The 21,428-nt window shown below is 37.2% G+C and overlaps 1 protein-coding gene across 1 annotated transcript; it reads left to right on the top strand.

Moving 5' to 3' along the window:
- The first annotated feature begins 80 nt into the window (after positions 1 to 80).
- LOC117526587 lies at positions 81 to 18,409 on the top strand. The gene is made up of 7 exons (XM_034188646.1): positions 81 to 146; positions 271 to 369; positions 4,216 to 4,348; positions 6,364 to 6,478; positions 12,502 to 12,626; positions 16,521 to 16,601; positions 17,980 to 18,409. The coding sequence occupies exons 1-7, from the start codon at positions 81 to 83 to the stop codon at positions 18,060 to 18,062; spliced, it is 702 nt and encodes a 233-aa protein (XP_034044537.1). The 3' UTR covers positions 18,063 to 18,409.
- Positions 18,410 to 21,428: the final 3,019 nt, after the last annotated feature.

Below are 21,428 nucleotides of genomic sequence, written 5' to 3'. Positions count from 1 at the left end.
TGCAAAAGATTTCAAAGGAAAAGATACATGAAAAATAAAACATTTTGAATAACATGTCTCAAAATTCAATCCATCGCGAAATGAAATCCTCCCTGAACAGCCTTAATTCTTCAGAAAACCTGAAAATAAAACCTGAAAACCCAAAAGTGATATTTTCCACAACAAAGATCCCAGATATGTTTGTTTTCCAGCATGGCCGTTCTTTTGTGTTTTTAATCCTTGTCTGGAAAATCTCAAATTCTTAGATTTGTGTTTTATTCCTTGTTGCAGACGACTGAGATATCTCTGTTCATCACAAACAACACTGCAAACCTCAACAACATTACCTGTCCAGAAACGCCATTCAATCCTTACAAAATTATACCGATGGTGAGTCAACACAGCATTTGTTCTGACTGTCCACTCATCCTCTTTTTATTTTCAGTGCAGACATATAGAGTTAGACTGCTTGTGAAATAGGTCTTTTTATTGCCAACAGGGAAAAGTGGCTCTGATTTACAGTAAAATCAGAATCAGAATGCCAACATATTGCTGTAGGCGTCATGAATCACTTTGAAAGTGGAAGAGAAGTCACGTTTTATATCAAACTAATATGAGGAGGAAGGTGAGGAGTATCACTTGCATTATGAGGGAACTCCAGCTTTGACATTTTGGCTTTGACATTTTTACAAGTGGTGTGTTTCGCTGTGCATGATCCAGCACATAGCACTTTAGTGTAAGTAAGTAAAATTTATTTGTTATAGCACTTTTCAAGATAAAATCACAAAGTGCTTTACAATAATTTAAGAAATACAGAAATAAAAAAATGAACAAACTAAAAACAGCAATAACATAAAACTAGTTGAAAGCAAGCCTGTACAAATGGGTCTTGAGCTTCACCTTAAAAGTTCCAACAGAGTCCACGAAATGTAGGAACAGTGGCACTGCATTCCACAGTTTAGGAGTCACAACCTCAAATGCACAGTCTCCTTTGGTCTTCAGCCTTGACCAAGGTACAACCTACAGGTTCTGCTCCGAGAACCTCAGAGACCTGCTTGTCACATAAGGGTGCAAAAGTACACTAATGCAATTTTGCCACTAAATATAGTTGTATTTGACCTTTATATTGGTATATTTATACCAATGCATTTGACCTTTATATTGGTATATTTATACCAATGCATTTGACCTTTATATTGGTATATTTCAAATATTGGTGATGACTTTTAGGTCATCACCAATACTTGAAATTGCAGTCTGAATCAAATTGGGAGCCAATTCAAAGAGGACAGAATGGGTGTTACATGACGCCACTTAGATGACTTTGTAAGGAGCCTTGCAGCCGCATTCTAGACCATTTGTAGGCAGTCCAGTGAAGACTTACTAAGGCTAGGGAACAGCAAATTACAGTAATCAAGACTTGAAGAAATAAAGGCATGAATAATCTGTTCCATCTCAGCTTGAGACACAGTGTTTCTAAGGTGGGCAATGTTCCATAAGTGAAACAGGCATGATTGCACAAGACGGGTAATGTGTGCATGAAATGTGAGAGCCTGGTCAAAAGTAACACCCAGATTTCTGACTGCTAAGTGAACAAAAGCAAACAGAGAGCCATGGTTCTCAATCACTGAGGGAACAAACTCCTCAGGGGCACAAACAAGAACTTCAGTTTTTGCTGTATTAAATGACAAATAGTTAACAGCCATCCAGTTTTTTTATTTTTTATTTTTTTTACATTAATACACTTTTGAAGAACAGATACCCTAGAAACATTTTGTGGAGTAAAGGAGATGTACAGCTGTATGTCATCTACATAACAGTGATATGAGACATCATTAAAATAATTCAAAATGTGTCTAAGTGGAAGCAAGTACAATGTAAATAGAATAGGTCCCAGAACAGAACCTTGGGGCACACCATGGGATAGAGTGGCAGTAGAGGATGCATATTTAGCTGCAGCAACTGAGAAACTCCTGTTAGAGAGATATAACAGGATAAACACCAATCTAGGAATGAGGACCAAGTGACTGGACCAAGACCAAGGCTCAAGGCGGTTCCGTGGTGGTGTGGATGTGGCAAAATGCTGCAATTGACTTGACTTACACTCACAATGATTATGCAACTGTTGTTTCTATTTACCACACATGATCCGTGATGGCACAGCATTTTGAGCATAGCCTAGACATGACAAAATTTAATATTGTACTTTTGCTGTTAGCATTATTTGTCTTTTTTGTTTTGTTGTTACTTTATACAAGAACTGTGGAAGAACAATACGCATGTTTTGATGGCCAAATCTTTTTTCAGATGAACATTAGGTCACCTTTTACCCGCTATCAACAATTTAACGTTTGTACAACAGCTCACATTGGAAATATTAAAGTGTTACCACTTATCAATTCTGACTGATCAATCAGGGTATCACTTGTTCACTTAAACTTCTGTCTCTTTTGTTTTATTTTTGGTTTCAGTAATTGAAGGAGAATGTAATGAAGAAGTAACTTCACCATAAGCTTCCTCAAAGACTTTTGTAAAGGTTTTGTGCAGTTCCTATTTTGATCTTTCACTGGAAAGGAAGAACTCATCTAAATTTGAAGCACACTCACAAAAGTTGCTATCTCTGCCAAGCACAGAAATGTGATCTCTCACAAAAGAAAACGTGTCTCTTCCACCATACCGAGCCTAAAAATGGACTATTTCTGCAACACACAATTTGTTTTTGAGTAATATTCCTGACACATAATATGATAAGTTATGGGCATCCTTGTTAGGAATTTGTACTGTGATGTTCAGCTGGTTGGTAGATAAAAGAAAATGTTCACTGAAGCATATCTTTTGTGTTCTGACAATCCAATGTTCTTGTGTTCTGTAATACGTAGTAATAAAAACAAACAGGTGAGTTGACGACTGAACCACACTGTCACCATTTGGATTTGGGTAACTACAACACTGGTCATTCTGCATTCAAAATTTTAAAATGAAAGCTTTATCATTTATGTATGCTGAATATTTACGTGCTTTTTTAGTGTACTCTAAAAAGAAACTGCTGTCTCAATGAGAAAAATTGATGTTAACAATTTGCATCCACTTTTTTAAGTTACTTTAACTTAGTTATTTCAACTTTCAACTGAGTTAATGCCACAAGTCTTTTCTAGTAATTTGAAATAACTTTAGTTAAGTTGAAACAACTTTTTTACAAAATCTATGGAAATTCTTACATCACATTTTCTCCTTGAGACAGCGGTTTATTTTTTAGAATGTGTGTGTGTGTTGGGGGGGCGGGGGTGTGTGACTGGTTACAGTAGCAATATGAAAAAGAGTCAGTTGATACTGGCAACTCCACCCCCCCATGCCAGTTATAAATAATTCTATTCTGAGAGAGTCTTGGTGAAACCCAACCATGCACAAATTCAAACTTCTCTGAGATACACTTATTTAGGATGCCCACTTTGACTGACGCATAGATGGAGTGCAGTTGAAGGGTTCAGATGCAAATCTATTCAGTAATTTTTTTAATGGAGAAAAAAAATATATTTAAAATGGAGATTTACTGTAAATAAAAATGCATGAACTAAATGCACAGATGTCGACAAACAAAATGAAAATGGTGTTTTCAAATTCTTTATTATTTTGGACACTGATAATTATGTAAGTAGCAAAGTGCACATTGGCCTTAACAAAAAAAAAAAAATTGTGGTTTTGGAGATACTGAGTTTTTCATCTGAACCCTTCAATTCTATGTCGTCCTTCTGGTCTTAAAGCCAGCAGAGGATAATGACGTGAACAATCGCTGCATTTCTCAATTCTCCTTCTCAGCAAACTGGCCGTTGTTGCAAACTCATAGGTAGATGAAAACATTTTAATAATAACACTACACCCTTTAATACAATGAGAAAAACCAGTCTGGTGATGATCATGTTCTATGATCTCATCTTACAGAAAACTCAAATTCCTTTGTGTTGCATGTTGTTTGATTTTAATGAGTTGACTAAACATAGTGACAGAAAAATGACACTTAATGACACTAGAACTGGTCTCCGTCTGTGCCATTATGTTTTTTCAGGACAAAATTGCTTGTTTAAAAATCGACTTTCTCTTAACTCAGACAGGAGTTAATGTAGGACTGCAGAGCATTTATTTGTGAACAATAAAAAAACTATTGTCTGATCATAGATACGTATTTGCTCTCTTGTGTTGCAAGTGAATTTAATTTCCTTATTTATGTTCTGTCTTCAGAGCTCCAGCTGTTCACGTCAAACCCCTCTGAGCTGTGTGGTTGGAGAGGTAAGCCATAGGTTTGGTAACATGACCCTGGGACAGCGGCAGCTATTCACCGACAGCATCATCCAGCTGGGAGGCGACAGCACAGGTACCACAAGTGCTCATTTCCGCATTTTCAAAATTACTCAGATCAGTCTGCACATGTTGGTCCTGTGACTATAAATGCATAAATAAATAAATCTCGGTTTCCTCTCATGCAAATATCAGTTTGAAGCAGGTCAACACATATAAAATGGTAATTAACAAAACAAAAAACAAAATGATTTTATAGTGCTCATTATTCTGCTAATTACGGTGGTTGAGAAAAGCCCTAACACTGAAATATGAAAAATGTAATATTGTACTTTTGCTGTTTGTATTATTTGCCTTTTTTGTTGCATTGCAAACTGGGGGAACATGAGCAAATGCAGAAAACACTTGCAAAAAAACAAACAAAAAAAACAAAAAAAAACAAAACAAAACCCTGCATTAATTCAGCAACAAGTAGTATCATCACAAAACACCTAATATAATATAATCTAACCTGTTAATACATATTAATAAATATAATATAGCTAATATAACCTGTAGCACATGTAACAATTTAATTTCATAAGCTGTCTGTTACAAATTTAAACAACATACAGACAAAGAAATCAACACATTACAAATAGCCGCAATAGCCCAGTAGACTTTAACTGACAGTTCTGTGCATTGCAATGCCTTTATCTTTATCTCTACCTGGTTGGGTGACTTAGGTAAGTTGAATGTGCCTGGAAGTCCACCCTAGGGAGACAAACAGAGGGTATTCTCACCAGATATCTGAACCATCTGAGCTGGCTCCTTCCAGTGTGAAGAAACAGCGGGTCTTGCTCCAGGATATGTGAGCTTCCCACCCTGTCCCTGAGTGTAAACACACATAAGGAACCTCTTTTCTACTGCTTGTGTCTGCAGACTTGTTCTTTCAGTCACTGTTCAAAGCTCATGAGCGTAGGTGAGGATAGGAGCGTAAAGCAACTAGCAAAATCAAGAGCCTAGCTTTCCGACTTAGCTCTTTCCTCACCTTGACGGCCTGATACTGTCTGAAGGATATTAGTCGCAGCCCCAATCCATCTGTTGACATCAATCTCCATCTTACCCCCACTCATGAAAAAGACTCCGAGATACTTGGAACTCCTCTACTTTGGGCAATAAAGCTCCCCTGACCTAGAGAAGACAATCATACGTTTTCCGACAGAGGATGGCGGTCTCAGATTCAGAGGTCCCGATCCTAATCCCAGCAGTTTCACACTCAGTTTCAAACCTGCCCCACATCACAGGATGATAAGGGAACCGTCCCAGACATACTTCCTAAACTGAGATACAGTGGCTTTTTTTTTCCATGATACTGTCATGAAATGCGTCACATTTTCGTGATGTTCAGTTCAGTATTTTTAACCTTACCCCTAACCCGAAACATAATCATAACACCCCCATCCCCCCACATCACCCAGATTTTGTGATACACATATTGTGACGTTATCCAGAACTAATAAATTAAATCCCATTTCATGATGCCTTCACAAACTGCTGTGAGAATGGGTTGCTATTCCACAGCCCTGACTTGAACCCCAGAGAAAATTTGTGGACTGAACTGGAGAAAAAATGTGTCTGAGCAAAGGAGACTCTAAAACACCACTTTGGTCAAGAGGAATGGGCCAAAAATAATAAAAGCTTGTGGAAGACTGTCCTGACCATTTGATTCATCTTTAGTAATAAAAATACAAAGTCCTTCAAATACCAACAAAATGTTTCAGCCATTAACATAATTTGATCAATAAATGTTTCTTATCTTCTTTTTAAAAATTGAATTGGCAATGGAAAAAAAATATATATTGTAATTGATTAAACATGGGAATTGTCTGTCACCACTGAATGTGTGGAATTGGGTAAAAGTTTAAAAGCCAAATTGTATGCAAACATGTGGCCTTAACAGTATGTATAATTCTATTTAAATATTTTGTATACTTACATGAAACACACAGGCCAAGTACTTCAGTTATAGGTTCATGGTTTTATATTGGCACAAATAAATTTTGGTCATCGTTTTAACCTTTAAAATAATTAATTTGTCCAAATTTTCAGTTGTGCTCAAGTACGTCTTGCTGAAAAACAGAACTGACGTTCTGGCGTGTGCTGCCATCTCACCAGAATCCCCTTCAGCGACACAGAGGTTTCCCATTGTGGCTAACTTTAGCAGGTGAGTTTGTAATTAATAACTGTTGACCTTTTAGAACCAAAAGATGGACACTGGATGATTGTCTGTGTATGTGACTGTGTGTCCCATAAGTCCTTTAAAGTTATTTAAATGTGACACAAAACTTTTACCAACTCCAGCATCATTCTACCACAATCCGAACAGGGATAAGTGTAAAATTTAAATAAACAAAAACTTCCTCTATTGCATTGATGTACTTTGATTTATCTACAAATGCAGTCATGTCTATAGGTACTTGGACAGTGACTTTTTTTGCAGTGGAACTGATATGAAACAGATAAGATATTATTGTAGTCCAGACTTTCAGCCTTAATTCAGTGGGTTTAACAAAAAAATCACTTTTATCATTAAGGAATTACAGACAATTTTATATGTAGTCTTTCCATTTTCAAAGCCCATAAGTACAGTGAGGCAAATAAGTATTTGATCCACTGTTGATTTTGCAAGTTTTCCCACCTACAAACAATGGAGAGGTTTGTAATTTTTATTGTAGGTACACTTCAACTGTGGGAGACTGAATCTAAGATCAAATATTCAGAAAATCACATTGTATGATTGTTAATTAATTAATTTGCATTTCATTGCATGAAATAAGTATTTGATTACCTACCAACCAGCAAGAATTCTGTCTCTCACAGACCTGTTCGTTTTTCTTTAAGAAGCCCTCCTACCTGCTACCTGGTCAATGTGTTGGGAAAGTGTCAGTACACGGACCCACAACAGGGGGCGCAAATGAACGGACAATGAAGAAAGTCAAATAACAAGGCTTTACTGTTGTGAACACGCACAACAAATACAACAAATCACAATTTCGGTCTCAAGTTAAATTCCAACGGTGTCGTGTGGGCAGGCTCGACGATAGGAGACGTCTGTCCAAGACGAACCGGAACCACCCGATTTCCTCTGCCACCGAACCCCGGGAATACTGGAACCGCCAAGTCCCGAACTCCCAGGTGGTCTCTGCCTCCGCTCGTCGGATCCGGTACTGCTGGCGAGGAACAGACACAGTCAGACGTGGGTGCGGCTGCACCCAACAACACGTGGGGTGGAAAACACCACCTCCACCTCTAATCAGAAACAACACTGTCTAGTAACTAGGATACTTATCAAATACGTTCCTTTCACAAATGATGAAGGGCTGGCTGAGTTCGTTACCTCCTTGGTAGAGCGATATCTCGGCAAATGAGGTGGAGATGCCGTCCTGCTGATATACCTCCTCAGTGATTGGGATCAGCTGTCTCCAGTGATAGATGACAGCTGTCATCCTGGCTGCTCCCGTAAGGCGGCAGCGCCCTCCGGTGCCTGGAGCCCGCACTCCAGGCAGGGCGCCCTCTAGTGGTGGTGGGCCAGCAGTACCTCCTCTTCAGCGGCCCACACAACACAATGACCTGAAGAGAGCTGGGACCACAGTTACAAAGATTACATTTGTAACACACGATGCCCTCATGGTTTAAAATCCTGCAGGGGTGCTTTTCTGCAAAGGGGACAGGACGACTGCACCGTATTGAAGGGAGGATGGATGGGGTCATGTATCGTCAAATTTTGGCAAACAACCTCCTTCCTTCAGTAAGAGCATTGAAGATGGCTCATGGCTGGGTCTTCCAGCATGACAGTGACCCCAAACACATCGGCGAGGGCAACTAAGGAGGGGCTCCATAAGAAGCATTTCAAGGTCCTGGAGTGGCTGAGCCAGTCTCCAGACCTGAACTCAAAGAAAATCTTGGGAGAGAGCTAAAACTCCAAACGTGAAAGATCTGGAGAAGATCTGTATGGAGGAGTGGACCTCTGATTTTTTTTTTTTTTTAGATTCTGTCTCTCACAGTTGAAGTGTACCTATGATAAAACCTACAGACCGCTCCATTCTTTGTAGGTGGGAAAACTTGGAAAATGGACAGTGGATCAAATACTTATTTGCCTCACTGTAATCGGACAAACAACATCAGATAGTTCACGTTGCTCACACCATTTCACAATAAAACGTTTAATGCAGCATCCCATTAAATACTTTTATTGTGAGACTTATGCTGTCAGTGTTCCTTGCGACTGAGTTTACCTTGACAACATTGAGGAGACGTTAGCAAAATCCGTTTTTTGCAAACACAACAAATTTCCCTTTTATATTCATATATGTAAATTTTCAGGAAAAAAGCCCCTGTTCAAACTCTACTTGCTTGAATTACAACATTAAAAAGTCTCAATTCAGTCATCATCAAACCCTAAAGCTGTGAAGACTCTTGATATTCTAAATTATTTTAAGTACTGACAGATTATCTGTTTTATATTTATTTATTTTATGTTTATCTCTATTCGTTGACCCCTGGCATACCTTTGTACTATGTGTAATTGTTAAACTTTAATTAAAAAATAAATAAAAAACAAACAAACAACAACAACAACAAAAAACAAATTTCCCACTATTTGTACAATGCTTCAGTAAGTACATAAATTGAATAAAATCTTATATTTTCCCACAATGTGTACAACGTTTCAATATGTACATAAGCTGAATAAAATCTTATATTTGCTGGTAGTTCAAATTTTAATTAACCATGTTCAGGAGATGTGGTACTGAGATTTGCTGTTTTAAATATTCTAAATGTTCTGTTTAATTTTGTCTGACTCTCTTCAAATAACCTGTTTAATAGGAATCCTATTATTTTCATATAATTGATAATAAAACAGATTTTTAAAACAATATGAAATATTATATTCAAATAATATACTCAACAAAAACATAAACGCAACACTTTTGGTTTTGCTCCCATTCTGGTCTGGTCTCAGACGATCTTGGAGGTGAACATGCTGGATGTGGAGGTCCTGGGCTGGTGTGGTTACACGTGGTTTGCGGTTGTGAGGCTGGTTGGATGTACTGCCAAATTCTCTGAAACGCCTTTGGAGACGGCTTATGGTAGAGAAATGAACATTCAATACACGAGCAACAGCTCTGGTTGACATTCCTGCTGTCAGCATGCCAATTGCACGGTCCCTCAAATCTTGCGACATCTGTGGCATTGTGCTGTGTGATAAAACTGCACCTTTCAGAGTGGCCTTTTATTGTGGGCAGTCTAAGGCACAACTGTGCACTAATCATGGTGTCTAATCAGCATCTTGATATGGCACACCTGTGAGGTGGGATGGATTATCTCAGCAAAGAAATGCTCACTATCACAGATTTAGACTGGTTTGTGAACAATATTTGAGGGAAATGGTGATATTGTGTATGTGGAAAAAGTTTTAGATCTTTGAGTTCATCTCATACAAAATGGGAGCAAAACCAAAAGTGTTGCGTTTATATTTTTGTTGAGTGTATAATGTACACCTCTTTGTACATCCCACCTTCAAACACAGCCTCATACGACCATCCATGAGAAATGCACTTAAGCTCCCAATTTTCTGTTGGAATACAAATTTCCTATGGGCACTGCATTAGTTATATGCTCATGATGACATATTGCCTACAGTGAAAAAAACAACACGTTCCCCTGATGTGCTTAATATGATATAAAAGAAATACTTAAACCTCTTAGTTTGTGTGTATTTCTACAAAATCCTGCTCTTGCGCAATGTGCATGTTGCATTTAATGTTCAGCAATGTGGATTTGCATTTTAGTTAAAGTTAAGCTTGGGTTAGGTTTAGGGTTAGAATAAAATTAATAATAAGTAAAAGACAACGTACCAAATTTTATTTTCACACAGTTGATGAGCTGTCAACCATGTGGCATCATCTGCCTCAGAGGTGGAGCGTGTATGAATTCTAGCTCAAAAATACATAAACATTTTTAAATTGCTTTTTTGTACATTTTACTACTATTTTATTTGTTGAATTTTTTTTTGAGAGTTTAGACTAATTATGCAAAACTCAAAAGGACGTTGTATTTAGTTAGTTCATTAATCCTGGGTGTGTTTTGGTGGAACCACACCCATGCATGGACATGGCAGACTCAGTAGATAGCAAAAGTAAGAGATATTATTATACATCTGACTGAAAGCCTTTGGTCTGCAGATTCGCATGTAATAATTGCAATACTTTTCACAATAAATCATCCAAAGTTAACAATAGCCACATTATTGACTGATTCTGCACCATTTCGGGCAACATTATGAGTGATTGTGGACCGATTTTTGTCATAAAGTGGCAACAATGTTAAGGATAAGGGTATTGACATTATGGGGAATCCTGAGTTTGAACGGGAAAATGACTGAGCAAATTTGTTTGCACAATTGTAAAAGATAAATTTATTAACTACACAGATGTATATTCCACAGACCTTTAAGGAAAAAAAAATCAGGCATACATAATTATTAGCACTTTGCGTATGCATTGACTCGACAAATTCACAAAAAAGTCACAAAAACCGAATGACACTTAATGACAGCAGTCAAAAGCATTTATGATGTAAAATGATGTCTGAATTCTTCTGAAGCAGCACAACGTCAACTTGGACACAAACGTGGAACGCAGGTGTTCTGTTGGACCAGTAATGATTTTGTTCTGCAACATAAAAATTGCTGCTGTGACAAATATCTGTAAAAATGCTCCTGGCTCTCTGTCCATGAATGTTTTTGCTTTGTTTTGTTCAAATCATCTGGTTCATTTACAACTTCTGACAGTAAAATGGCTCCTTCAGGCTCTTTACTAATGAAAGCTTGTAATTAAAAAAAAGCTGAAAAAAATGTGAGGACAGAGTTTGGTCCTCCCTGTCATTCAAAACACATTTATGTCAGTACTATGACATTAAGTCTAATCTCCTTTAAATCTTGAACAGAAACAACTTGTCTCAACAAATTGCTGGCCTTTTAGAAGAAGATACCCAGAAACACATCCCCATAGCTGAATAATTCTCTCCATTAATTTACAGCGACATGGTGTTCTTGGACAGGCTGACAACATCACATCTGAGTCAAAGGTGTAGGCAAAAAATAAATTAATAAAAAGTACACAAAAGAAACTGGGTTGCGCACAAAATGATATGTTTCACTCATGTCTTCCTCTCCAGATTAGTATCATGACGTCTTAATAAACAGGAAAATAACTCAGATGCATGAGCTGTGAGCCAACATGCAAAAGTACCGCATTCATTACCACATTATGTACCACTCTGCCCTGAGCTATTCCTGAAATAAGTTTTGCATGTGAAATTAAAAAATGGCTTTTACATCACTGCACTTTCATAAATAGAATAAGGACAACACCATATTTAAACTGCAACGCCGGCAGTTTGGAGCAGCGCAGTTGTACACGTTTTTTGTTTTTTAGGACTTTTAGGTTTTTAAGGGAAAGTTGTTTGAGGTGAGAGTTCAAGAGGTAAACGGGTGGGGTCCGCAATCACCACACCTGTCACATTGTTCCATCACTGTGCACTTTATTCCCTCAGTTTTTCGCTCAACATTTGCCAGTTCATCTGGTTTTGTCAGACCTGCTCTTATCCCCTTCTATGAGTCGTATTTATCCTGCTGTGTTTTCCCATATCTTCTTTCATGTTGCCACCCATTTGGTTTTTCAGTATAAGATTCCTGCTGTTTCTTGTCATTGGACTGGTAAGATATTATTTTTGTTTGCCACTATTCAACCGTGTGCTTCATATCTGCCTTTTGGTTCCAGTTTTGGCCTTCATTATACAGCTATTGTTATATTTCCATTCACTCATCCACATTTGTAGCAGTGGCCAGTGGGTACTGTGCAGTAAACCTCACTCCCCGACCCCAAAAGTCATTCCAGTGTGCACTACTAGGGACACTAGGTTTTAGCCTATTTGTTAGAGCATCCACCTCCCATGAGTTTAAGTCCAGTGCAGAACAGAATTTAATGCAGATGTGAAGTGTAGAATTATGGGGCTAATAGTGGCCATTTGGTTCTCACTACTCCACACCAAAAGACATTCTAGCAACAGATGCTAGAGCCTTGTCTTATTAGCTTCATGTTTTCTGTTGACCTATCAGTTGTACAATTCATCAACACCCATTTTGACTGTCTTACTGAAACTGAGTTTAACTTTTTCCCACAGGTATAAATTTCGTGACAGGGTTTCGCAAGTCTTGAAGAATCACATCTCACGAATTACCATCCTGTCGAACTCTCCCTTCAGTACATCAATGGAAAGATGTCAGGAAGTCAGGTTCATGGTATCTGGTATGTATCCCAGCTCTCACTTAAAGGTTTAACCACTAAAATGCCCAGAAATTCCAGTTGTCACATTTGATTGATGTTTTTCCAACCGATTCAAAAGCTATTCAATTTACATGGTTGTAAAAACCATGATTCCTCACATTTCAGAAGCTAGAAGCAGAGAATGATTTGGATTTTTTCATCAAACCATAACAAATTCATAAATTAATTAATTTTCCATCAATTACAAATGAACCACTACAACTGATGAATAAAGGAAACGTGTAAAACCCATCACCACACCAACAAGATTTAAATCCTGATGATGTACTTCTAATTTCCATTCAATCTTCATAGTAGTAGGTTTTCTCCAAAAATTACAAAATCACATGGCTAACGTAATTACATTTTTCAACATTATGTGCCATTGCAGAAGGTTGTGCTGTGCAATTCCATGAATGTTGTTTTGCAGCACCAACGCAGATGCATTTTAATCACACTCAATTATGTCAGAATGTTTTGCAGGATTAGATGCTTTTTACAAAAACTCAGTGACAGGTTAGAGGAGTTCTGACTGTTCCGGAAGCTCACACATCCAATAAGATCGTTGACCCCATCTTCCATCTGGTGGAAAGTAACGCACAGTGTTATTGGTAGTGTGCAGTCAGTGCAGTCGTCAATGGTTGTCATTTTCATGCCCAGTGGTCATTCTTTAAATCTCAAACCATCTGTGTGCCCGTGGGTGTGTTGGTCTAAAAATGAGGTATGGATAGGTGCAGTGCTCGTATTTTACTGTCATGTGGAAGCAGAAAGCAATTGCACCATGGAGCCGTACAAACCTGGTCTGAAGTCAAGTGCAGACTTTTTCTGTAGTATTTACAAGAAGCCTCTCAAAGCCTCACATAGGCAGGTTCCAGATGCAAGTACATGCTGTATTTTAATTGAAAACAAAAATCAACAACAAAATAAAAGTTAATGCTAGTGCAGTGTTTTTGCACTGGTTTCCTTTCTCCCCAAGCTGGCTGGCAAGACAACACCATCAAACCAAATCCACTGATATGGGTGCATAGTCAGGGGTGGGGGGGCTGTTTAATCATAATCCTTGTGGAGTTCTTGTATACACTAGGTCTCAGAAACTCAAAATTACAATCAAACTGTGTCCAACACTGAGCATCTCCAAGGTTTTAGTGATGCGACCTTGCACACCAAGTTTCACATTGATGGACCTTATGTATCATATACACAAGGTTTCCAGGACACTTCCACTGGTGGCTGCAATTAGAATTGAAATGCACCCACGACTGAACTTGTCTGAGGTCTTAGTGAGGTGATCTTGTGCACCAACTTACCAAATATGCAGAGTTTCACATTTGATATACAAAGTCATGTTTCGAAGAGTTAGCCCCCTGGTAGTCACAATTACAGTCAAAACACTTAAAATGATGAACTTGTCCAACATCATAGTGGGGAGGCCTTTTGCACCAATTTTCCTTTTGATATATGAAACCAGCCTAGAGAAGAAGCAAACCAGAGTCAAAATATGGTAAAAACCAGAGTTTAGTTTTTCCCTGTAGTCCTTACTTGGATCTCATTGTTCATTTTACAGTGGTGCACTAATGCAGTATGCGCACATTGTGAGTCTGCCTGTGTGAACACATCTGAATATTGAGCATTGCAAATTGACAAAAAATTGTGCACTCAGCTTTAGACTGGGATTTTCGGTGGTCAAGTGGTCTGTGGCCAGTCACTTTCTGCCGCACATGATTGCAGTGTATGGGCAGTGCACCTGATTACACTTCATTTTTAGACCAAAACGCCCACGAGAGCACGAATAAACACAAGTAAATTAGTGATTTTAAAAATATGACACCTGGGCATGAAAATGACAATTGCCTCAGCTGTGCACCACCAATAACACCTGCATTGGGCTGTATTCCTTTTTGTACCGGGGCAAGACAGGGCCAAAGTTCATCTGTAGAGCCCACGTTGATTCTCCTCTGTGTGGTTTTTCTCATGCAAGCTCCCACACTGTACTCGTCAAAACAATGAACAGTTACAGGCATTGAAAATCTTTAGAGAACCTCCAGAATTAGAAACCTGATGCTGTACCTGTCTGGGTCTGGTTTTTAGTGCCTTCCTCTGCCCCTGTAGAAAACAGAGACATTTCTGTGCAGAGTTTTCACACAGGATGGACATTTATACCTTCCAACATCTCCAACAGCATGGATATTGTAATAACACTCAAAAGTAAACTGCTTTAGGGGTGTAAGGATGCATGAGCTCCATAATATGATGCACGATTCAGCTATCACTTGTCAATACACATCAAGAAACACAATTACATCACTGTTCCCACTAATTATGTAGAAAGCAATTTATAGTAAGTGTTTAAAGAAACAAATTATTTAAAGTATAAATTATAATTCTTGGTGTTATCTGCTATTTGTATGTTTTATGAATCATTTATGAGTCTTCTGCAAGAGGCCATTATTTCTTCTGTGCAGTAGTTGAGTTTTCATAGTACACGATACAAATATATAAGCAATGTGATTCAATACAGGTTTCATGACATGATTATCACAGTTCACGATTTATTGTTACAACCCCAATAACAAGCAAAACAAATGTAAGGATGTAGCACCTTAATAACCTGTAAAATGCAGTGATGGAATGAATAAATGAGCTAGTCCCATATATAATTAGTCCCTTTGGATGCCCCCTTGTTTTTTTTTTGTTTTGTTTTTTCACACGAGGCCACCACAGCAGATCTGAGGTGGATCTGTGTGTTGAATTTGCATTTTCTACACCGGTTGTCCTTCCTGACACAGTGGAAGATTTACCCCTTATCTTATCTTATCTTATCTTATCTTATCTTACCCATTTTCTCTGATCACGTACAAACTGAGGAGACCTGGCAATTGCTGTTTGGTATACTTGTGTATTTTGGGTCAAGGATGAATGCTGTGAACATGGAAAGTTGATAGGACTAATATTTCTTGGGAGAAATTAGCAATTTTAGCTTACCAGTAAACAATCGACATTGTGCTGTAATGCACCATGGGAATTTGTGATTTTGGGGTTTTAAATGTTGTGGTTCATGTTAGTTTAACAGTGCTGTTAGTGTGATAGATTTATTGTGTTTTTGTCGTTAAATTGGTTTATTCAGTTTAGTTAAGTGTCATGTTGCCATTACCATGAGTGAAAAGTGTATTGCATTTAATGTCTTTTGCAACATCTCTGTTTGTGCATGTCTAAAAATAGAGGCACCTGCTTGTTACAAAATGTGGAAAAGACATGCGCGCCTTTTGGTATATATATATATATATATATATATATATATATATATATATATATATATATATATATATATATATATATATATATATATATATATATATACACACACACTACACAAACTTGAAGTGCATTCTTGATAAAAACGAAGTATGTCCCATAAGGTACAATTATTAATTATACAATTATACTGAGAATTTTTTGTCCATGAACAAAAGACTCAACTGCTGTCATTTTTAGGTATCATATCTAAGACATCATCATGTTGCCGTTACCATGAGTGAAAAGTGTATTGCATTTAATGTCTTTTGCGACATCTCTGTTTGTGCATGTCTAAAAATAGAGGCACCTGCTTGTTAAAAAATGTGGAAAAGACATGCGTGCCTTTTGGTGTGTATATATATATATATACACACACACACACACACTACACAAACTTGAAGTGCATTCTTGATAAAACGAAGTATGTCCCATAAGGTACAATTATTAATTATACAATTATACTGAGAATTTTTTGTCCATGAACAACAGACTCAACTGCTGTCATTTTCAGGTATCATATCTAAGACTGAGAGTGTCACATGCCTGCATGGAATTAAGAATCACTTCATTTTTTTTTTTAAGGGGAGATCAACCAAAAGCTGCTGGACTCAGTCAAAACAAATTCCATAATGGGAGAATTCATAGAGACCCCATCATGTAACGGTAAGTGTGTAATTATATGTAATGTAATTATATGTGTGTCGGTGTGAAAATACATGCATAAAATCAAGGATCAGCATATAGGTTGGGTGGGCAATAGTGTGCCAAGAAGGGTCAAGATATTGCAGGTGATTTCATTGATGATCAGGTGTTTACGTTCTGGGAAGAAGCTCATCAGTAGACCCACCTACTGAGCTGCCTGGGTGCAGAAACACCTACACTATCTTGGCGCTCACTGTCCGCCCCTGGCCTATAGTATCACAAACAATATAAATGCTGTGCAAGTGTAAATGCTGCACTTAGCGAAAACCACTTGCCCAGAACATCATCATGTATCTGGTGTTATTTTTCCACACACATTATACATTTCCAGTAGATTAAAAAAACCCACAATGTGTGCACTTGAGTTTAAAAGAGTACATCCTCCCATATTTATTGATTTTGACACGTTTCGAAATGTTTGTAAAAGTATACATGCTGTTGATGCTCCATGTAGTAAATACACCATTTTACTGGATAACTGTATTCCAGCCATGAAACTGCACATATTTTAGAAGACACTGACTAAATTCAAATCGCACTACACCTGCCCCCCCCCCCCCCCCCCCAAAAAAAAACAACAATGCGAGTGGTCCCCCATAGCATTAAAACATCTAAAATCTCAATTAGAATCAAAATATTCCTGTATTAGTATTCAACTGGTATTCCAATCATACGTTTAGCCATGAGAAATGAGATACCAATCATTCATCAAGTACAGTATAGGCTGACATAACAATGAACTGTGGCCTTATTGGCCACCATGACCCTCTGATTAGCAACAAGGGTTCACAAGCACCTTGGTAGGCCTGTCTATCTTTATTTTATTTGGCATGTTAAAAAATGGCAACATGCCCCAAAATACAAGGTTTGCTGGTCCTCATCTGTATCTGTACACAGAATTTCAGAGTAGTTTTTAATGGAGATACATGTTTTGCAATTTGTGAACCCACACACTCAATGACTCAATGACTCTTTGACTGAGTAAGTCTATTAATCCTGTGCATGTCCTGCTAATCACACAGGCAGTGAAATTCTAAACTTACCGATAGAAGCTTCTACATGCTTCTTTCTTTTTCATGTGATTTGTTCTTTCACTCACTGTGAATCAGTAAAGCGTGTGTAGCAGGTCTGTTTGCATCCACCACGTTCTAGTATTCGGGCTGTTCCATAATATCTCCCACTTTTTTCTTCCAGACTTTCCAAAGACAAATGTTTTGACATATTCTATAAAAATGTGCATGTTTTATGCACACAACAGTTATTGTATTACAGGTTACTATAAGAAAGCTGTATTGTTTTCTTAAATAACCTGTGGAATCTTTTGATTTGATGTCTTCAGGAAACTCAGCTCTGATGCCTGGAAGTTTTCTCATTGGCTTGTTGTTTGTTGCCACCTCCTGGCTGTCATCTACTCAACTGTAACTCAGAAATTCAACACAGCCATGCATCTTCTATTGTGAAACTGCAAATATGGTTTTAGAAATCTAATCCACCACATAAGACCGCAGTGATTAATTATTGAGCAAATAATTCTCCTTTTCTGCAACTTTCCCCCAACCCATAAAGTTCATTGTATTTTTGGAGATTTGTTTTCTCCAGGAATGATTTGAGGCAAATATAAGAAATTGTAAGAACATCTTTTATTTGCATAGTACTTTCCCCACATAAATGCAAGCAATAGTGTTTTAGAGCAAAATAAGTTGTAAAGCATGACACCGTGATGATTGAAACTGTTAAAATAAAAACATTCCAAATTTAAAATTCAAATTCAAAAGAAAGAAAACTGTCTTCAGGTTACTGACCTGGAAGTAATCTCTGACTATTTTAAAAGATTTAACAGTTAGAAAGAAATATGTTTTAAAATTAAAACAGGAATTGAGAAACTGTACTTACAGAAAGCTGCATCACGAGCGTCCCATTCCGTGCTGTACCGATCCAGAGCGCTCGGTGGAAACGAGGCTTAATTTTCAGATTTTAACAAAGTAGCATGGGAAGATCTGAGTGACCCTCTTCTGAGCGTTTCAATTTTTTTTTTTTTTTTTTTTGGTTAAATTTGTAATATCATTTATCTGTCCAAGGAATGATTAAACAACTGTCTCTTCAATTCAACTTTGGGTACTAAATGTGAAGATATCTGGTCAACAATTAAACCCTTTTTGCTGTTTGTCAAACTATACACATATTTGCAGTAATTTTAGCATTTTTTAGTGATGGAAAAGTTGGTTGACAAAGAACTTTTTGCCATTTGTCAGAGAATTATCATTTTGTGCTTTTGCAATCAATGCTGACAGTTCATCATTCCACAGCGACAGTGAAATTTCTGATCCAAAAATGATATCCTAGCACCAACTGATTGTAGAGTTCATTGATTCATGGTGCCTTATTAAAAATTGTGAGCTATAATTTTGGCTATCACTTCCAGCTTTGTAGCCCATGTCTCATGAAGATTTAATTTGAAATGTATTACAAGTTTTAGTTACTTAAATTACAATGATTGCTTTTAAAGGGAGTGTATGTTGATATTTTGAGCGTATCAGGTAATGCTCCCAGTAAACATACATTTTATTTTACACCTGCACTCTCTCCATGTGCACTGTTAGAACATGGGAGGCATGTTTTGATACGCTATTATGTTTTTATATATGATTTTAAAGGGAGTGCACTTACCGTTCTGCAACGACACTTCAGCAAAGGTGCATGCATTTATGGGTGTCGGAACAGATGTCAGGAATATATGGGTCTGTGCATACGCAAAACCACAAAGTAGCACATCTGGATAGGGAGCATAGCTTGACAGAACATGACATTATTTTTTGACCTGGACATTAGAGCCAAGCCTGCCTTGTTTTTCATTTGTGTAACGTTCAACTGATTACGTGACATCTATGACAGATGCCAAAATTCTGGTAATTCTCTAGAATTTAATATTGTGACAGATGGTCTGGATTGCATAACAGATTTGCGGCTTTTACAATTGTCATGGAACAAAATTTGACATTTTCCTTCATTAAACAAAAAATTTCAAAGCAAAATAAAACAAATAGCAAAAAAAGAAATGATGAGCAACGGGCCATTCTCCGAGCGAATTTTATTACACTGACAAGTTTGAACTGAAGGAATTAACAGCAAACGAGCTTGAAGTGGACGTGCAAAATGAAGACCAACAAGATGAAAACACAGCTCAGAACAGCCATTGAATAAATGAATTATTAACCTTGCTTGCTTGGTCTGTACGGGAATATCAGACCTCAGTTTTTTGTCTGATATTTTCCTGTACACACCTCTAGCTCAGTTAATAATCCCTTAATATTACACAATGTATTCAGCCTTATGTGCTTTCTTTGCCCTGTGGTTTGAGGATGTAGGCTTTCTTTGTGTTCATGAGGTAAAGAAGAATTTGTCAAGCTGATTATCATGTTCAATTTATCAGATGATATTGCAAAGTTTACTTTTTGGAATCTTTTGAGGCTCATCTTGAAAAAAAACTGTTACTTATAATTAAGGTATGAGTTTACCTCATTTGAAGTACATGGTTTTTGGTTTGTGTGACATGTTTGTATTTGATGTTGAATATTTCTTCTGGCAGTTGAAATTTTTGTTTTCACTGTTGTACTTTTGATGTTTTACTATAGAGAGCACTTTGCAATCTCTTGCCTGAAAGTGTAATACAAATAATTTAGTGTTTCTTATATATATATATATATATATATATATATATATATATATATATATATATATATATATATATATATATATATATATATATATATATATATATATATATATATATATATATATATATATATATGTATGTATGTATGTATGTTTGTATGGAAATGTTTTTGCCCCCTGATGATTTCCATGATTTTCCTTTATAAATCATTGGTTGTTTGGATCAGCAATTTCAGTTAAATATATCATATAGCAGACAAACACAGTGATATTTGAGAAGTGAAATGAAGTTCATAGGTTTTACAGAAAGTGTGCAATAATTATTTAAACAAAATTAGGCAGGTGCATAAATTTGGGCACCCTAACATAAAAAAAATACATCAATATTTAGTAGATCCTCCTATTGCAGAAATAACAGTCTCTTAATGCTTCCTATACCTTCCAATGAGAGTCTGGATTCTGGTTGAAGGTATTTTGGACCATTCTTCTTTACAAAACATCTCACGTTTGTTGGTTTCCGAGCATGGACAACCTGCTTAAAATCAAAACACAGATTTTCAATAATAGTCAGGTCTGCGGAATGACATGGCCATTCAAGAACATTGTACTTGTTCCTCTGCATGAATGTCTTAGTAGATTTTGAGCAGTGTTTAGGGTCGTTGTCTTATTGAAAGATCTAGCCGTGGCACAACTTCAACTTCGTCACTGATTCATGAACATTGTTGTCAAGAATCTGCTGATATTCACTTTAATCCATGTGACCCTCAACTTTAACAAGATTCCCAGTACCTGCACTGGCCACACAGCCCCACAGCATGATGGAATCACCTCCAAATTTTACTGAAGGTAGCAAATGTTTTTCTTGGAATGCTGTGTTCTTTTTCAGCCATGCATACCTCCCCTTGTAATGTCCAAATAACTCAACTTTAGTTTCATCAGTCCACAGCACCTTATTCCAAAATTAAGCTGGTTTGTCCAAATGTGCTTTAGCATACCTCAAGCGACTCTGTTTGTGGTGTTTATACACAAAAGGCTTCCTCTGCATTACAGCGTCATACAGCATCTCTTTGTGCAAAGTGCACTGTATAGTTAAACAATGCACAGAGACACTATCTG

Source organism: Thalassophryne amazonica, chromosome 15 (assembly GCF_902500255.1).
Source record: "Thalassophryne amazonica chromosome 15, fThaAma1.1, whole genome shotgun sequence".
NCBI lineage: Eukaryota > Metazoa > Chordata > Actinopteri > Batrachoidiformes > Batrachoididae > Thalassophryne > Thalassophryne amazonica.
The sequence above is the reverse complement of the archived record's forward strand: the minus strand, read 5'-3'. Positions and strand labels throughout refer to the sequence as shown.